General features: G+C 47.5%; 1 protein-coding gene across 1 annotated transcript in view; it reads right to left on the minus strand.

The window, feature by feature from the left end:
• Positions 1–1544: 1544 nt before the first annotated feature.
• Positions 1545–21761, minus strand: part of LOC148535141 (cholecystokinin receptor-like) — a 62362-nt gene continuing 42145 nt past the window's right edge. Inside the window, exons 3-4 of the mRNA XM_088464491.1 lie at positions 8418–8545; positions 1545–3013 (exon numbers count right to left, since the gene is read on the minus strand). Of these exons, the coding sequence (XP_088320617.1) occupies positions 2490–3013; positions 8418–8545 (652 nt within the window). The 3' untranslated portion in view covers positions 1545–2489. The remainder of the gene's footprint in view (positions 3014–8417; positions 8546–21761) is intronic.

Genomic DNA, 21761 nt, shown 5'->3' on the forward strand with positions numbered 1-21761 from the left:
TAAGCGCCATCCTTTACGATGCTGCCGGGCAGAGGGACTTCCGGATTGAATACCCAGAAGGCCTGCTGCGCATGCGCAGAAGGACGCGGGCCCTGGAGGCTCATGGGAGGGATCCGATCGGATCCCTCCCAGCCCCGAGCGTCGCCATAAGAAGCCTATAGGCTTCTACTGGGTAACGCCACCTGAAGGTGGCGTTACCTAGGGAGGCAAAGCAGCAGAATGCATCGCACTCTGCTGCTTAGTACATCCCGCCCACAGCCTGTACAGTTAGGAGCAGATTGGTTGGTACTTTATCTGACAATTTTATCTTTCATAAATGCTCCTCAATGTGGTCAGCACAACGCGCCGTAATATGTAGGTGCTGCGCAACATGTAAGCGATATTAATAACAAATCAGCAGTATGTAACCCCACAACCTTCCCCCATCAGGTCACTGCTCTATACCGGAAATGTTTGGACGCTGGGCTACGTGGTGACTAAGCCCCGCCCACTCCTACATGGCTGACCTGTGGTCACTCATGGAGTTAATGGTCACTGCCCCTAACAAGACCCAGGTTCAGTACAGTCCCCTCCTGGCATACTCTGTGCTGCTGTTTACAGTTTAATAATCAGGTTACAGCCTCAACCTCTGCAAAACTGGTTAGAAATTGAAGAGCCGAAGATGAAGAACACCCGACATTTCCAGTCCAGGAATCAAAGCAAAGGGGAGTGGCTACATGAAGATGTGGGCTTGGCCTATTCCTCGTGGGTGTGTCTAGTTCTCATTAAGGGGTCTAATCATCATGTTAATTAATCGGGGGCTGGGCGGTCCCTGATAATTAATCATCCAACTCACTACGGGTAACAGCAGTGGATACAAATTCTGTTGTGGAGACAGCGGATCGGAAAACCATCTGTCCCCCACGACCCCCCTCACTGCTACCTCTGTAATAGGGAAACTTAGCACCGCTGAGTCTGAGGATGGCGAATGCTCCCGCTGGCAAGCGCCGAAAATATAGTATTATCGAAGCTTGATAAATGTAGGTCCCCATACTGGTGTATGGGGACAGTGGGCCAGATGGGGGTTGAAATCAGGAGATACTGTATCTGTGATATCTCCTGTGTTACCTATATGATCCTTCATCTCATCTGGTTCTGTAGAAATGATGTGATAATAAATAGACCCCTAAGTGCCAGAAAACTCTGGAAATATTCAAAGTTCATTCTCTCTAATATTAACCTTATACTGTAGCAATAACCAAGTAAATAATTATCCAGAATCATCTCTTGCTGTGTAATTCATTTCCATGAGCAAACTTTTTCTCTGCTGTGAGAAGCATTAGACTGTAAGCTCTGCAGGTCACCAGCACACACATCTAGATAGCTGGAAGTAAGAAGCACAGGCAGATTATAAGAGACCGCTCTGCAGATAGTGAGAGACCATAAAGAGTGAAGACATTTCTAGAGCTAAGCAGTCATGTATGTGAGGCCTCCTGCCCAGGACTCTGATATCAGGGGGATATTGTTAGTATAAAATATGAGCGTATTCAATGATAAATAATTCATTACGGCTAGTGAAATATTTATTGCTGAAGTTAGCGGGGAATAAGGAACAGCCCAGAACGCAGGTCTTATGATGCAGGCGCTCGGTGAACCAAACGCTTACCAACAAAACAGGACAAAGAGCCAACAATCCAAACACAAAACTGTATATACAACATCTAATAATAATACACAACTTATATACAAATGACAGCAGCACATGGACTCCAATTAGTCAGCGACTAGTTCCAGGCACGCCTGTCAGAATTGCACTGGTCGCCGGCATTTTACATCCTGTTGGATTGATCAAAAGTAAACAGTAAAAAGACGCAACAAAAAGATCGGAACGTGCAATAACAGGGGCAAAGTGCAGTTCAGTCAAGACACAGCTTTGTTTGTTCTATGGAAAGGGGTTTCATTGCCCTGATCTATCTATGGAACAGATCCCTACTTTTCCCAGGACAGTCCTGGTTTTTGCCTGTCTCTCAAAAAAAAAAAATCCACAATTTTTTTTACTTTCACATAATTCAAACTCCTTAAAGTTCTCCATAAATGTTGGGACTGCATTTGGCACTGAAGGAGGAGAGGGTGACGTTACATTACAGGGAAAGTGTTGGGCCACATCCGCCTTCAACGTCTATGGCTGTGTCTCCAGTTTCTAGATTACATTATGCTACATGGCGACATTGAGAGGCGATGGAGAAAGTGATGGATCCTTAGTGACTGTCGAGGACTGTGTGATGTCCCAGCAGGAACATAATGAGCATGTCACAGGGAGGGATATCACAGCTGCTCTGTAAGGCTTTCAGGGAACTCAAAATTAGGGGGCATTTTCCATGGTCCTGAAAGCAGATCCGTGTGCCCTAAACGTCAGTTATTCAGGTTACTTTGTGTGACGACATAAACCTGCTCATTGTCCCTGGAGTCTCCGTCCTGAGAGCAGGACCTCTTCATGATCAGAGTAACCCTCAGGGGGGACCTAAGCTGCTGACAGTAGTATAGCTGAATTTGGAGAGGGATGCTCCAGTGGCGCCTATATCCTCCTCAGGCTCGCGGAAACGCCGGCAAGGCTTGATGCAGACGGCAAAGGTTCCCAGGAAGGCTTTGCGGAAACGCTTGTTCATGAAGCAGTAGATAATGGGGTTGACGCAAGCAGACGTGTAAGACAGCAGGTGGATAAAGGAAATGGGGGCTCCTGATAACATGAAGGCGGACTGCTCATCGAAGGCTTTCCAGGTGTTGGCGACATAAATGGGCATCCAGCAGATGAAGAACATGGCCACGATGATGATGAGCATGCGGATGACGCGTTTCTTGGCCATGAGCTTGGTCTCTGAGTTGTTGATGCGTGCGCGGTCGATCTTGGTGCAGGCGCCGGGGGTCAGAGTAGACATCTCCATGGTGTTACGCCGTTTGTTGACTTGGATATAGCAGCCGTCGCCCTCGTCGCAGTTGGCGGAAGATGTCGCTGCGGTCACTCCGTTCCTATGAGCTGCAGGGGGCGAAGGAAGAAGGATGTTATTACTCGTCCAATTTACTTCTCATGCCGACAACGAGGTTATTATTACTGTCAGAGAGAGACCAGAGGATGGGGAGAGGCAGAAGGGGCAGCAGCCCTGGGTGCAGGATTCCTGGGAGACACAGATACAGCACCGAGGACGTACAATGCCTCCTGCTGCTCTGTAACCTGCTACAGACTGAGACCATGGGGGAGACACATATACAGCACCGAGGATGTCGTACAATGCCTCCTGCTACTGTGTAACCTGCTACAGACCGAGACCATGGGGGAGACACAAATACAGCACCGAGGATGTCGTACAATGCCTCCTGCTGCTCTGTAACCTGCTACAGACCGAGACCATGGGGGAGACACAGATACAGCACCGAGGACGTCGTACAATGCCTCCTGCTGCTCTGTAACCTGCTACAGACTGAGACCATGGGGGAGACACAGATACAGCACCGAGGACGTCGTACAATGCCTCCTGCTGCTCTGTAACCTGCTACAGACCGAGACCATGGGGGAGACACAAATACAGCACCGAGGACGTACAATGCCTCCTGCTACTCTGTAACCTGCTACAGACCGAGACCATGGGGGAGACACAAATACAGCACCGAGGACGTACAATGCCTCCTGCTGCTCTGTAATCTGCTACAGACCGAGACCATGGGGGAGACACAAATACAGCACCGAGTATGTCGTACAATGCCTCCTGCTGCTCCGTACCTGCTACAGACCGAGACCATGGGGGAGACACAGATACAGCACTGAGGACGTCGTACAATGCCTCCTGCTGCTCTGTAACCTGCTACAGACTGAGACCATGGGGGAGACACAGATACAGCACCGAGGACGTCGTACAATGCCTCCTGCTGCTCTGTAACATGCTACAGACCGAGACCATGGGGGAGACACAAATACAGCACCGAGGACGTACAATGCCTCCTGCTACTCTGTAACCTGCTACAGACCGAGACCATGGGGGAGACACAAATACAGCACCGAGGACGTACAATGCCTCCTGCTGCTCTGTAATCTGCTACAGACCGAGACCATGGGGGAGACACAAATACAGCACCGAGGACGTCGTACAATGCCTCCTGCTGCTCTGTAATCTGCTACAGACGGAGACCATGGGGGAGACACAAATACAGCACCGAGGACGTCGTACAATGCCTCCTGCTGCTCTGTAATCTGCTACAGACCGAGACCATGGGGGAGACACAAATACAGCACCGAGGACGTCGTACAATGCCTCCTGCTGCTCCGTAACCTGCTACAGACCGAGACCATGGGGGAGACACAAATACAGCACCGAGGACGTACAATGCCTCCTGCTGCTCTGTAACCTGCTACAGACTGAGACCATGGGGGAGACACAAATACAGCACCGAGGATGTCGTACAATGCCTCCTGCTGCTCTGTAACCTGCTACAGACCGAGACTATGGGGGAGACACAAATACAGCACCGAGGACGTACAATGCCTCCTGCTGCTCTGTAACCTGCTACAGACTGAGACCATGGGGGAGACACAAATACAGCACCGAGGACGTCGTACAATGCCTCCTGCTGCTCTGTAATCTGCTACAGACTGAGACCATGGGGTAGACACAGATACAGCACCGAGGACGTCGTACAATGCCTCCTGCTGCTCCGTAACCTGCTACAGACCGAGACCATGGGGGAGACACAAATACAGCACCGAGGACGTCGTACAATGCCTCCTGCTGCTCTGTAACCTGCTACAGACTGAGACCATGGGGGAGACACAAATACAGCACCGAGGATGTTGTACAATGCCTCCTGCTGCTCTGTAACCTGCTACACACCGAGACCATGGGGGAGACACAAATACAGCACCGAGGACGTACAATGCCTCCTGCTGCTCTGTAACCTGCTACAGACTGAGACCATGGGGAAGACACAAATACAGCACCGAGGACGTCGTACAATGCCTCCTGCTGCTCTGTAACCTGCTACAGACCGAGACCATGGGGGAGACACAAATACAGCACCGAGGACGTCGTACAATGCCTCCTGCTGCTCTGTAACCTGCTACAGACCAAGACCATGGGGGAGACACAAATACAGCACCGAGGACGTACAATGCCTCCTGCTGCTCTGTAACCTGCCACAGACTGAGACCATGGGGGAGACACAAATACAGCACCGAGGACATCGTACAATGCCTCCTGCTGCTCTGTAGTCTGCTACAGACTGAGACCATGGGGGAGACACAAATACAGCACCGAGGACGTACAATGCCTCCTGCTGCTCTGTAACCTGCTACAGACTGAGACCATGGGGGAGACACAAATACAGCACCGAGGACGTCGTACAATGCCTCCTGCTGCTCTGTAACCTGCTACAGACCGAGACCATGGGGGAGACACAAATACAGCACCGAGGATGTACAATGCCTCCTGCTGCTCTGTAATCTGCTACAGACTGAGACCATGGGGGAGACACAAATACAGCACCGAGGACGTACAATGCCTCCTGCTGCTCTGTAATCTGCTACAGACCGAGACCATGGGGGAGACGCAAATACAGCACCGAGGACATCGTACAATGCCTCCTGCTGCTCTGTAGTCTGCTACAGACTGAGACCATGGGGGAGACACAAATACAGCACCGAGGACGTACAATGCCTCCTGCTGCTCTGTAACCTGCTACAGACTGAGACCATGGGGGAGACACAAATACAGCACCGAGGACGTCGTACAATGCCTCCTGCTGCTCTGTAACCTGCTACAGACCGAGACCATGGGGGAGACACAAATACAGCACCGAGGATGTACAATGCCTCCTGCTGCTCTGTAATCTGCTACAGACTGAGACCATGGGGGAGACACAAATACAGCACCGAGGACGTACAATGCCTCCTGCTGCTCTGTAATCTGCTACAGACCGAGACCATGGGGGAGACACAAATACAGCACCGAGGACGTACAATGCCTCCTGCTGCTCTGTAACCTGCTACAGACCGAGACCATGGGGGAGACACAAATACAGCACCGAGGACGTCGTACAATGCCTCCTGCTGCTCTGTAACCTGCTACAGACCGAGACCATGGGGGAGACACAAATACAGCACCGAGGACGTCGTACAATGCCTCCTGCTGCTCTGTAACCTGCTACAGACCGAGACCATGGGGGAGACACAAATACAGCACCGAGGATGTACAATGCCTCCTGCTGCTCTGTAATCTGCTACAGACTGAGACCATGGGGGAGACACAAATACAGCACCGAGGACGTACAATGCCTCCTGCTGCTCTGTAATCTGCTACAGACTGAGACCATGGGGGAGACACAAATACAGCACCGAGGACGTACAATGCCTCCTGCTGCTCTGTAACCTGCTACAGACCGAGACCATGGGGGAGACACAAATACAGCACCGAGGACGTCGTACAATGCCTCCTGCTGCTCTGTAACCTGCTACAGACCGAGACTATGGGGGAGACACAACTCACACATACTGTATATATACGGGTGGGGTATGGGATTGCAGCGCTCAGCATCCTGGCAGGCAGAATCCTAAAGCCGGCATCCCGATAGGGTCAGGATACCGACACGTGTCGGTCAGTATCCTAACCTTACCCCGACCCCTTCCTCCCCGCACCCTATACCTAATCCTCATCCTTAGTGCCTGACTCCCCCACACATACACACACACCTCAATAATGTATATATATATATATATATATATAGCGTGGCAAAGAGCAGCGGCACTCAGAGACTTCCAAAAAGACTATATATACTGTACACATGTATTATATATTTCACATACTTGAGATGAGACTACAGTGAGTGAATCCTTATCCTGTTATTAATGTGCTTTCCCTAGTAAATTACAGATATACAGATATTTTGTTGCGTTTCTACATGTCCGATATCCGACTTATCCTCCATTTGGCCAAGAGCCGGAGTAAGAAACGTTCCATCAGGAGGGGAGCAGCCAGGGCTTTATCAGATAGGTAAATCAGGTTCATGCCTAGCACGAGGAGCCAGCATAGGGATCGTTCTATATTACATTATTATTATTTACCTTTTTATTTATCTGGGTCTTTACCAACAAAGAATAAAGGTGCCGGATATAGCACATTGGGTGCACACTTATATTATATTATATATTGTATATACATCACAATCTGTGTGGCCTCGTTAGTCACTGATGTGTATTCTGTATTCATATCTGTTGTACATGCAGCTATCACTAGCCATGTCACAGAGGAGGCAGGAGGCGGAGGTCACAGAGGAGGCAGGAGGCAGAGGTCACAGAGGAGGCAGGGGGAGGATGTCACAGAGGAGGCAGGAGGTGGAGGTCACAGAGGAGGCAGGAGGCGGAGGTCACAGAGGAGGCAGGAGGAGGAGGTCACAGAGGAGGCAGGGGGAGGAGGTCACAGAGGAGGCAGGAGAAGGTCACATAGGAGGCAGGAGGAGGATGTCACAGAGGAGGCAGGAGGAGGTCACAGAGGAGGCAGGGGGAGGAGGTCACAGAGGAGGCAGGAGAAGGTCACATAGGAGGCAGGAGGAGGATGTCACAGAGGAGGCAGGAGGAGGAGGTCACAGAGGAGGCAGGAGGAGGATGTCACAGAGGAGGCAGGAGGAGGAGGTTACAGAGGAGGCACGAGGAGGATGTCACAGAGGAGGCAGGAGGAGGAGGTCACAGAGGAGGCAGGAGGAGCAGGTCACAGAGGAGGCAGGAGGAGGATGTCACAGAGGAGGCAGGAGGAGGAGGTCACAGAGGAGGCAGGAGGAGGAGGTCACAGAGGAGGCAGGAGGAGGAGGTCACAGAGGAGTCAGGGGGAGGAGGTCACAGAGGAGGCAGGAGGAGGAGGTCACAGAGGAGGCAGGAGGAGGAGGCCACAGAGGAACCAGGAAGAGGAGGTCACAGAGGAGGCAGGGGGAGGATGTCACAGAGGAGGCAAGAGGAGGATGTCACAGAGGAGGCAGGAGGATGTCACAGAGGAGGCAGTAGGAGGAGGTCACAGAGGAGGCAGTAGGAGGAGGTCACAGAGGAGGCAGGAGGAGGAGGTCACAGAGGAAGCAGGAGGAGGAGGTCACAGAGGAGGCAGGAGGAGGAGGTCACAGAGGAGGCAGAGGGAGGAGGTCACAGAGGAGGCAGAGGGAGGAGGTCACAGAGGAGGCAGGGGGAGGAAGTCACAGAGGAGGCATCCAAGCTTCTTGTGTCATGTGCCGTGTGACTGGGGTTGCAATATTAGTCTAGAATAATACATCATTAAAAGGGGCCTGAAGAAACAAACTAAGGAAAGATTGTAAAAAAACAATAATCTTCTCACAGTAGCCACAGATTTATGTAAAAAAAAAAGAGAAAGACATCTTATTAGTAATCTGTAGTGTTACAGTAACCGAAATACCTTTTGCTTCTTTGTTTAAGTCCATCTCAAACTGAATCCCCCTGTACAGCTCATGGGAGATGAGTCCATAGGCCACAATCATCACCACCCCAGGGATGAAGAAGAGCATGGTGAGGAGGATGACGTACCTGGGCGCAGAAGACAAGATGGGCATGTTACACAGAGGTGCATCTATCACCAGGAGCCTCACATAAATACTCTGTGAAGCTGTTATCACTGCAGTGTCCCCATTGGCTGAAAAAGCTATAGATTCACACGCCTTGATAACAGAAAACAAAATGTACAAATAGGTTGTGGTGAGGTCACACAAATGCATACAACGCTGCATACTGTCTGATATCCACGTTCAGTCCCATGTACACAATCCTGCACCATCCCCAAACGCTGCATACTGTCTGATATCCACGTTCTGTCCCATGTACACAATCCAGCACCATCCCCAAACGCTGCATACTGTCTGATATCAACGTTCTGTCCCATGTGCACAATCCAGCACCATCCCCAAACGCTGCATACTGTCTGATATCAACGTTCTGTCCCATGTACACAGTTCTGCACCATCCCCAAACGCTGCATACTGTCTGATATCCACGTTCTGTCCCATGTACACAATCCTGCATCATCCCCAAACACTGCATACTGTCTGATATCCACGTTCTATCCCATGTACACAGTCCTGCACCATCCCCAAACGCTGCATACTGTCTGATATCCACGTTCTGTCCCATGTACACAATCCTGCATCATCCCCAAACGCTGCATACTGTCTGATATCCACGTTCTATCCCATGTACACAATCCAGCACCATCCCCAAACGCTGCATACTGTCTGATATCCACGTTCTGTCCCATGTACACAATCCTGCACCATCCCCAAACGCTGCATACTGTCTGATATCCACGTTCAGTCCCATGTACACAATCTAGCACCATCCCCAAACGCTGCATACTGTCTGATATCCACGTTCTGTCCCATGTACACAATCCTGCATCATCCCCAAACGCTGCATACTGTCTGATATCCACGTTCTGTCCCATGTACACAATCCTGCATCATCCCCAAATGCTGCATACTGTCTGATATCCACGTTCTGTCCCATGTACACAATCCTGCATCACCCCCAAACGCTGCATACTGTCTGATATCCATGTTCTGTCCCATGTGCACAATCCTGCACCATCCCCAAACACTGCATACTGTCTGATATCCACGTTCTGTCCCATATACACAATCCAGCACCATCCCCAAACGCTGCATACTGTCTGATATCCACGTTCTGTCCCATATACACAATCCAGCGCCATCCCCAAACGCTGCATACTGTCTGATATCCACGTTCTGTCCCATGTACACAACCCTGCACCATCCCCAAACGCTGCATACTGTCTGATATCCACGTTCAGTCCCATGTACACAGTCCTGCACCATCCCCAAACGCTGCATACTGTCTGATATCCACGTTCTGTCCCATGTACACAATCCTGCACCATCCCCAAACACTGCATACTGTCTGATATCCACGTTCTGTCCCATGTACACAATCCAGCATCATCCCCAAACGCTGCATACTGTCTGATATCCACGTTCTGTCCCATGTACACAATCCAGCATCATCCCCAAACGCTGCATACTGTCTGATATCCACGTTCTGTCCCATGTACACAATCCTGCATCATCCCCAAACGCTGCATACTGTCTGATATCCACGTTCAGTCCCATGTACACAATCCTGCATCATCCCCAAACGCTGCATACTGTCTGATATCCACGTTCTGTCCCATGTACACAATCCAGCACCATCCCCAAACCCTGCATACTGTCTGATATCCACGTTCTGTCCCATGTACACAATCCAGCACCATCCCCAAACGCTGCATACTGTCTGAAATCCACGTTCTGTCCCATGTACACAATCCAGCACCATCCCCAAACGCTGCATACTGTCTGATATCCACGTTCTGTCCCATGTACACAATCCTGCACCATCCCCAAACGCTGCATACTGTCTGATATCCACGTTCTGTCCCATGTACACAATCCAGCACCATCCCCAAACCCTGCATACTGTCTGATATCCACGTTCTGTCCCATGTACACAATCCAGCACCATCCCCAAACGCTGCATACTGTCTGATATCCACGTTCTGTCCCATGTACACAATCCAGCACCATCCCCAAACGCTGCATACTGTCTGATATCCACGTTCAGGTCTCGATTCAGACCTGCTCGTTCGAAGCGTTCGCACGCAGTGAAAATATGCAAATCCACGATCGCACGGCAAAGCAATAGCGCACCCACTATGTCTTGACCTGCGATCGCGGTGTGTATGTGGACGCCCACCAACCTGTCTTAAGACGCCCACTTTCCCACGTCATCTCCAGGACATGCATGCAACCATCGGTAACATCGAGTACCATCGAAAGCGAACGCAGCACTTGTGGTTGACTATACTCTACCGCAAGCACTGCGAGTGATTCAGTGTGTAAAACAACCAAGTGATGTGTACTATGACGCTGAGTCTTAATTATGCACGCCTCTGAAATAGCGTTAAGACGCTCATGCACGCTTGCGTTCGCACCACCACTCCCCCGTTACCATCGACCAACCCATCACTACCCATAAACGGCTTGACTTGTCACTCATTCTAGCGAGCTGTCTATGCGCAGATAACTAATGCTTCCCGATTGTATGGAGTAGTTCGTGCAATGCGATGCATACCATGCGCAGATTGCAAACATCGGCAAAGCTGCATTCGAACGTATACTAGCGAGCGGGTCTGAATTGAGCCCTCAGTCCCATGCACACAGTCCTGAATCAGCCCCAAATACTGCATAATGTCTGATATTCCGTACACAACCTCCCCGACACCCACCCAACAACCTCCCCGACACCCACCCAACAACCTCCCCGACACCCACCCAACAACCTCCCCGACACCCACACAACAAGCTCCCCGACTTCCACACAACAAGCTCCCCGACACCCATCCAACAACCTCCCCAACACCCAGCCAACAAGCTCCCCGACACCCACCCAACAACCTCCCCGAGACCCACCCAACAACCTCCCCGACACCCAGCCAACAACCTCCCCGACACCCAGCCAACAACCTCCCCGACACCCACCCAACAACCTCCCCGACACCCACCCAACAACCTCCCCGACACCCAGCCAACAAGCTCCCCGACACCCACCCAACAACCTCCCCGAGACCCACCCAACAACCTCCCCGACACCCACCCAACAACCTCCCCGACACCCACCCAACAACCTCCCCGAGACCCACCCAACAACCTCCCCGACACCCACCCAACAACCTCCCCGACACCCACCCAACAACCTCCCCGACACCCACCCAACAAGCTCCCCGACTTCCACCCAACAAGCTCCCCGACACCCACCCAACAAGCTCCCCGAGACCCACCCAACAACCTCCCCGACACCCAGCCAACAACCTCCCCGACACCCAGCCAACCTCCCCGACACCCAGCCAACAACCTCCCCGACACCCAGCCAACAAGCTCCCCGACACCCACCCAACAACCTCCCCGAGACCCACCCAACAACCTCCCCGACACCCACCCAACAAGCTCCCCGACTTCCACACAACAAGCTCCGCAACACCGACCCCACAAGCTCCGCGACACCCACCCCACACGCTGGACGACACCCACCCCACAAGCTCCCCGACACCCACCCAACAAGCTCCCTGACACCCAACCAACAAGCACCCTAACCACCCAACAAGCTCCGCGACACCCACCCCACACGCTCCGCGACACCCACCCCACAAGCTCCCCGACACCCACCCAACAAGCTCCCTGACACCCAACCAACAAGCACCCTGACAACCACCCAACAAGCTCCCCGACACTCACACAACAAGCTACCCGACACCCACAAAACAAGCTCCCGGACACCCACACAACCACCTCTTTAAAGGTAAAAAGACACTGGGCGCCCGCATTGTGTGGTGCAACTTGTAGCGCATGGAGGATAGATGTGTTTGGCATATCTGTATTCACAGAGAAGGTGCTTCCAAATTTAGTATTTGCTAAAACTAATATATTTTATGTTTGGACTTACCTAGGCAAACCGTACATACATATAACAATTATAGGCAAACCGTACATACAGTATAACAATTATAGGCAAACCGCACATACAGTATAACAATTATAGGCAAACCATACATACATACAGTATAACAATTATAGGCAAACCGTACATACAGTATAACAATTATAGGCAAACCATACATACAGTATAACAATTATAGGCAAACCGCACATACAGTATAACAATTAGAGGCAAACCGTACATACAGTATAACAAATATAGGCAAACCATACATACATACAGTATAACAATTATAGGCAAACCATACATACAGTATAACAATTATAGGCAAACCGCACATACAGTATGACAATTATAGGCAAACCGTACATACATATAACAATTATAGGCAAACCGCACATACAGTATAACTATTATATGCAAACCATACATACAGTATAACAATTATAGGCAAACCGCACATACAGTATAACAATTATAGGCAACCGTACATACAGTGTAACAATCATAGGCAAACCGTACATACAGTATAACAGGCAAACCGTACATACAGTATAACAATTATAGACAAACCGTACATACAGTATAACATTTACAGGCATACAGTATAACAGGCAAACCGTACATACAGTATAACAATTATAGGCAAACCGTACATATAATATTTATAGGCAAACCGTACATACTGTACAGTATAACAATTATAGGCAAATCATACATACAGTATAACAATTATAGGCAAACAGTACATACATATACCAATTATAGACAAAACGAACATACAGTATAACAATTATAGGGAAACCGTACATACAGTATAATAATTATAGGCAAACTGTACATACAGTATAACAATTATAGGCATACAGTATAAGAGGCAAACCGGACATACATATAACAATTATAGACAAAATGAACATACAGTATAACAATTAGGGGTGTGCACCGGCCACTTTTCGTGTTTTGTGTTTTGGTTTTGGATCTGGATCTTTCTTCGTGTTTTGGATCTGGATTGGTTTTGCCAAAACCACCCTTCCGTGTTTTGGGTTCTGGGTTTTGTGTTTTGGATCTGTATTTTTTTTTAAAAAAGCATAAAAACAGCTAAAATCACAGAATTTGTAGGTTTTTCTGCTCCTATGCTATTATTAACCTCAATAACCTTAATTTCCACTCATTTCCAGTCTATTCTGAACACCTCACACCTCACAATAGTGTTTTTATGTCCAAAAGGTTGCACCGAGGTAGCTGTATGACTATGCTAAGCGACACGAGTGGGCGGCACAAACACGTGACCCATCTAGGCGTGACACTGCAGTGGCAGACAGGATGGCAGTTAGAAAAACTAGGCCCCAAACTGTACATAATGCAAAGAAAAAAAAGAGGTGCAAGATGGAATTGTCCTTGGGCCCTCCCACCCACCCTTATGTTGTATAAACAGGACATGCACACTTTAACAAACCAATCATTTCAGCGCCAGGGTCTGCCACACGACTGTGGCTGAAATGATTGGTTCGTTTGGGCCCCCACAAAACAAGCTGGCAATTAATCTGTCCCTGCACAAACTGGCTCTACGGAGGCAAGATGTCATCCTCATCCTCCTCATCCACCGATTCCTCACCCTCTTCAGTGTGTACATCCTCATCCTCACAAAGTATTAACTCGTCCCCACTTGAATCCACCACCACAGGTCCCTCTGTACGTTCTGGAGGCTGGTCTCCCTGGAAGAGCTGATAATTCATTTTGATGAACATCATCTTCTCCACATTCTGTGGAAGCAACCTCCTACGCCTTTCGCTGACAAGGTTCCCGGCTGCACTAAACACTCTTTCGGAGTACACACTGGAGGGGGGGCAACTCAGGTAAAATAGAGCCAGTTTGTACAGGGGCCTCCAAATTGCCTCTTTTCCTGCCAGTACAGGTATGGACTGTCTGACATGCCTACTTGGATGCTGTCACCGATGTAATCCTCCACCATTCTGTCAATGGTGACAGTATCATATGCAGTGACAGTAGACATGTCAGAAATTGTTGCCAGGTCCTTCAGTCCGGACCAGATGTCCAAACTTGGTCCTGCCTACCCTGCATCACCGCCAGCGGGTTGCTTAGGATACCTAAGTTTTTTCCTGGCAGCCCCAGTTGCGGGAGAAAATGAAGAAGGAGCTGTTGACGTGTCACGTTCCGCTTCAGCTGACAGTGTGTTCACCAGCAGGTCTTTGCACCTCTGCAGGCTTGTGTCGGCGGGAAAGAGAGACACCACATAGGCTTTAAACCTAGGATCGAGCACGGTGGCCAAAATGTAGTGGTCTGATTTCAACAGATTGACCACCCTGGAATCCTGGCAAAGCGAATGAAGGGCTTCATCCACAAGTCCCACATGCCGAGCGGAATCGCTCTGTCTTAGCTCCTCCTTCACTTTCTCCAGCTGCTTCTGCAAAAGCCTGATGAGGGGAATGACCTGACTCAAGCTGGCAGTGTCTGAACTGACTTCACGTGTGGCAAGTTCGAAGGGCTGGAGAACCTTGCACAACACGGAAATCATTCTCCACTGCGCTTGAGTCAGGTGCATACCCCCTCCTTTGCCTATGTCATAGGTGGATGTATAGGCTTGTATGGCCTTTTGCTGCTCCTCCATCCTCTGAAGCATATAGAGGGTTGAGTTCCACCGCGTCACAACCTCTTGCTTCAGGTGATGGCGGGGCAGGTTCAAGAGTGTTTGCTGGCGCTCTAGTCTTCGGCACGCAGTCGCTGAATGGCGAAAGTGGCCAGAAATTTTTCGGGCCACCCAAAGCGTCTCCTGCACGCCCCTGTCGCTTTTCAGAAAATTCTGCACCACCAAGTTTATTGTGTGAGGAAAACATGGGACGTGCTGGAATTTGCCCAGATGTAATGCCCGCACAATATTGGTGGCATTGTCAGATATCACAAATCCCCAGGAGAGTCTAAGTGGGGTAAGCCACTGGGCGATGATTTCCCTCAGTTTCTCTAAGAGGTTGTCGGCGGTGTGCCTCTTACTGAAACCGGTGATACACAGCGTAGCCTGCTTTGGAACGAGCTGGCGTTTCTGAGATGCTGCTACTGGTGACGCTGCTGCTGTTGCTGCGTAAGGTGATACATCTACCCAGTGGGCTGTCACAGTCATATAGTCCTTAGTATGCCCTGTTCCACTTGTCCACATGTCCGTGGTTAAGTGGACATTGTGTACAACGGCATTTTTCAGGACACTGAGGACACTTTTTCTGACGTTTCTGTACAGTCTCGGTATCACCTGCCTAGTGAAGTGGAATCTAGACGGGATTTGGAACCGGGGACACACTACCTCCATCAATTGTCTAAATCCCACTGCACTAATGGCGGATACCGGACGCACGTCTAACACCAACATAGCAGTCAAGGCCTCAGTTATACGTTTTGCTTCAGGATGACTGCTGTCGTACTTCATCCTCCTCGCTAAGGACTGTTGGAGGGTCAATTGTTTAGTAAAAGTAGTGGTGTTCCTACTTCCTCTCTGGGATGATGAACGACTCCCAGCAGCAGCAGCAACAGCAGCAGCAGCAGCAGTAGGCGTAGCAATGCAGGATCCTCCGGAGGAATCCCGGATAGGAGAGTCAGTCATGCCAGTGACATGGCCTGCAGGACTACTTCCGATCCTGACTAAGGAGGAAATTGATGAGGAGGGAGTTGACGGTGTGGTTTGCAGGCGCTTGGATACAACAGGACAACGGGATTTAGGTGTCCCTGGACTGCTTACGGTCTTAGCCAAAGTTTCTGAACTTGACAGTAACTTTTTATGAACGCGCTGCAGGTGCCGTATAAGGGAGGATGTTCCTAGGTGGTTGACATCCCTACCCCTACTTATTTCACCTTTACATATGGTACATATGGCAAGACAGTTGTTGTCCGGATTTGGATAGAAATATTGCCAGACCAAAGAGGTGGAATGTTTGGTCTTCTGCCCAGGCATGACCGTGATGGGCTTTTTCATCCCACGGACAACAACTGTCTCCCCCGAAGCCTGATTTAAACAAACCACATCACCATCAGAATCCTCCTCGCCAACTTCCTCCTCAGCGCCAGCTACACCAGTATCCTCATCCTGTTGTACTTCAACAGTGACATCTTCAATTTGCATATCAGCAAGTGGACTGTGGGTGCTCCTTTCAGCACTTGCAGGGGGCGTGCAAATGGTGGAAAGAGCCACCTCTTCCCGTCCAGTGCTGGGAAGGTCAGGCATCGCAACCACCACCACACTTGGACTCTCCTTGGGGATTTGTGATATCTTCTTAGAAAGCACAGTTCTTCGCTGTGCTTTTGCCAGCTTAACTCTTTTGATTTTTTTAGTGGGAGGAGGGCTTCCATCGTCATGTGAAGCTGAACCACTAGTCATGAACATACTAGGGATCGACCTTAGCCGTTCCTTGCCACTCTGTGTCGTAAATGGCATATTGGCAAGTTTACGTTTCTCTTCAGCTGATTTAAATGTTTTTTTCAAGGTCATTTTCCTGAACTTTGTCATTTGGGATTGTATGTGCCCTCTATTATGACATTGGGCATCGGCCTTGGCAGACGACGTTGATGGCATGTTATCGTCTATGTCATGACTAGTGGCAGCAGCTTCAGCACTAGGAGGAAGTGGTTCTTGATCTTTCTCTATTTTATTTTTATCGGAGAAAGTTTGGTCCTCCATTTATGTTATATCGATTTGATATATACGTGCGGCTAAACACAGAAAATATTTTTTTATTTTTGCTGGAGAGTAGTGCACTTTGTGGGTTACACCAGCCTTTAAGAAATGAGCCAGCCGGCTCTTTACTTATGGAACACAGGCGCACGATTGGCGCTGCTCCTTTGTTGATGCACGTGCAGCCACAGTGCACACAAGTCACAAACACAGAAAATAATTTTTTTTTGGTTTGGACTGGAGTGTACTTTGGGGGTTACAGCACCCTTTAACGGTCAAGCCAGCTGGCCCTTTACTTATGACACAGGCGCACGCTTGGCACTACTTTGTTGATGCACGTGCGGCTACTGCGCACACAATTCACAAACACAGAAAATAATTTTTTTTTTGGTTTGGACTGGAGTGTACTTTGGGGGTTACAGCACCCTTTAACGGTCAAGCCAGCCGGCCCTTTACTTATGACACAGGCGCACGCTTGGCACTACTTTGTTGATGCACGTGCGGCTACTGCGCACACAATTCACAAACACAGAAAATAATATTTTTTTGGTTTGGACTGGAGTGTACTTTGGGGGTTACAGCACCCTTTAACGGTCAAGCCAGCCGGCCCTTTACTTATGACACAGGCGCATGCTTGGCAATACTTTGTTGATGCACGTGCGGCTACTGCGCACACAATTCACAAACACAGAAAATATATAATTTTTTTAGCACTTGGGGGGAGCACCCCTGATGGACAGAGCACCCCCTGGACAACACTACAGCACCCCTTTAGGACTGGGACACTGCACAGGACTTTGGAGTGGACACAGCCCCTATGGAGAACTGACTGCACAACACAGTCCAGCCAGCCCCTATGGACTTTGAAGTAGTGGACACAGCCCCTATTAACAACAGCAGCACAGCACAACACAGCCAGCCCCTATGGACTTTGAAGTAGTGGACAACAGCAGCACTACACTACACTACACTACACCGCCCTAACTCCCACCATTCCCTCTTCACTGTCCACAGCCGAGTGAGAAAATGGCGCCGACGCGGGTACCTTATATAGGATCCAAAACCCGCGAGACTCGGAAGGCGGGATGATGACGTTTTGCCTCGATTTCAGATCCGAGTCAGGCGGGAAAAGTCGAGCCTGACTCGGATCGGACTCGGATCGGGGGGCTCGGGGGGGTTCGGATTTCAGAATTCCGAACCCGCTCACCCCTAATAACAATTATAGGCAAACCATACATATAGTATAACAATTATAGGCAAACAGTACATACATATAACAATTATAGGCATACCTGCCTACTTTCTGGCTGCTCCTTCCGGGAGGAAGCAGCCAGATCGGCAGGACAAAAGGGGGGGGGGGGTGTCCGTGACAAGGGGGAGTGGCCGGGCTGGTGACAAACACTTACGGGCCGGGTGGGGGCGGAGCCACGTGATCGCGTCAGTTCGGCCCCGCCCCCGCTACACAATGCTGGTAATATCGGCATTGTAAAGCAGGGGTCGGGGCCAAAATAACGCGATTCGCGTCACCAGCCCCTTTTACTGCGGGGGTTGCAGGGGTTATTGTGGGGGGGGATAGGAGGGGAGGGCAGCAGCCGCGAGGATTGCCTGTCTTCCCGGGAGGTCGGAAGCGCCACCCGATTTTCGGGAGGCTCCCGACCAAGTTGGTAGGGTAGGCAAGTATGATTATAGGCAAACCGTACATACAGTATAACAATTATAGGCATACTGTACATACAATATTTATAGGCATACCATACATACAGTATAACAATTAGAGGCAAACCATATATACAGTATAACAATTAGAGGCAAACCGTACATACAATATTTATAGGCAAACCGTACATACAGTATAACAATTATAGGCAAACCGTACATACATATAACAATTATAAGCAAACCATACATACAGTATAACAATTATAGGCAAACCGTACATACATATAACAATTATAGACAAAACGAACATACAGAATAACAATTATAGGCAAACCATACATACAGTATAACAAATATAGGCAAACCGTACATACAATGTAACAATTATAGGCAAACCATACATACAGTATAACAATTATAGGCAAACCGTACATACATTATAATAGGCAAACCATACATACAGTATAACAATTATAGGCAAACCGAACATACATATAACAATTATAGGCAAACCATACATACAGTATAAAAATTATAGGCAAACCATACATACAGTATAACAATTATAGGCAAACCGTACATACATATAACAATTATAGGCAAACCATACATACAGTATAACAATTATACGGAAACCGTACATACAGTATAATAATTATAGGCAAACCGTACATACAGTATAACAATTACAGGCATACCGTACATACAGTATAATAATTATAGGCAAACCGTACATGCAGTATAACAATTACAGGCATACCGTACATACAGTATAACAATTATAGGCAAACCGTACATACATATAACAATTACAGTCAAACCATACATACAGTATAACAATTATAGGCAAACAATACATATAGTATAACAATTATAGGCATACAGTATAACAGGCAAACCGTACATACATATAACAATTACAGTCAAACCATACATACAGTATAACAATCATATGCAAACCGTACATACAGTATAACAATTATAGGCAAACCGTACATACATATAACAATTATAGGCATACAGTTTAACAGGTAAACTGTACATACATATAACAATTATAGGCATACAGTTTAACAGGCAAACCGTACATACATATAACAATTATAGGCATACAGTTTAACAGGTAAACTGTACATACATATAACAATCATAGGCAAACCGTACATACAGTATAACAATTATAGGCAAACCATACATACAGTATAACAATTATAGGCAAACCGCACATATAACAATTATAGGCAAACCGTACATACAGTATAAAAGTTATAGGCAAACCATACATACAGTATAACAATCATAGCAAACCGTACATACATATAACAATTATAGGCAATCCGTACATACATATAACAATTATAGGCAAACCCTACATACAGTATAACAATCATAGGCATACCGTACATACATATAACAATTATAGGCAAACCGTACATACAGTATAACAATTATAGGCAAACCATACATACAGTATAACAATTATAGGCAAACCGTACATACAATATAACAATCGTAGGCAAACCGTACATACAGTATAACAATTATAGGCAAACCATACATACAGTATAACAGGCAAACTGTACATACATATAACAATTATAGGCAAACCGTACATACAATATTTATAGGCAAACCATACATACATTATAACAATTATAGGCAAACCGTACATACATATAACAATTATAGGCAAACCGTACATACAATATTTATAGGCAAACCGTACATACATTATAACAATTATAGGCAAACCGTACATACATATAACAATTATAAGCAAACCATACATATAGTATAACAATTATAGGCAAACCATACATACAGTATAACAATCATATGCAAACCGTACATACAGTATAAGAATTATACGCAAACCATACATACAGTATAACAATTATAGGCAAACCATACATACAGTATAACAAATATAGGCAAACCGTACATACAATATAACAATTATAGGCAAACCATACATACAGTATAACAATTATAGGCAAACCGTACATACAGTACAACAATTATAGGCAAACCATACATACAGTATAACAATTGTAGGCAACCCGTACATACAGTATAACAATTATAGGCAAACCATACATACAGTATAACAATTATAGGCAAACCGTACATACAGTATAACAATTTTAGGCAAACCGTACATACAGTATAACAATTATAGGCAAACCGTACATACAGTATAACAATTATAGGCAAACCGTACATACAGTATAACAATTTTAGGCAAACCGTACATACAGTATAACAATTATAGGCAAACCATACATACAGTATATCAATTTTAGGCAAACCGTACATACAGTATAACAATTATAGGCAAACCATACATACAGTATAACAATTATAGTCAAACCATACATACAGTATAACAATCATAGGCAAACCGTACATACATATAACAATTATACGGAAACCATACATACAGTATAACAATTATACGGAAACCATACATACAGTAAAACAATTAAAGGCAAACCGTACATACAGTATAACAATTATAGGCAAACTAGTACATACATACAACAATTATAAGCAAACCATACATACAGTATAACAATTATAGGCAAACCGTACATACATATAACAATTATAGGCAAACCATACATACAGTATAACAATTATAGGCAAACCATACATACAATGTAACAATTATAGGCATACAGTATAACAGGCAAACCGTACATACATATAACAATTATAGTCAAACCATACATATAGTATAACAATTATAGGCAAACCATACATACAGTATAACAATCATAGGCAAACCATACATACAGTATAACAATTATACGGAAACCGTACATACAGTATAATAATTATAGGCAAACCGTACATACAGTATAACAATTACAGGCATACAGTATAACAGGCAAACCGTACATACATAACAATTATAGGCAAACC

The sequence above is a fragment of the Taudactylus pleione genome, unplaced genomic scaffold (assembly GCF_031769625.1).
Source record: "Taudactylus pleione unplaced genomic scaffold, aTauple2 ptg000060l, whole genome shotgun sequence".
NCBI classification, from domain to species: Eukaryota; Metazoa; Chordata; class Amphibia; order Anura; family Myobatrachidae; genus Taudactylus; species Taudactylus pleione.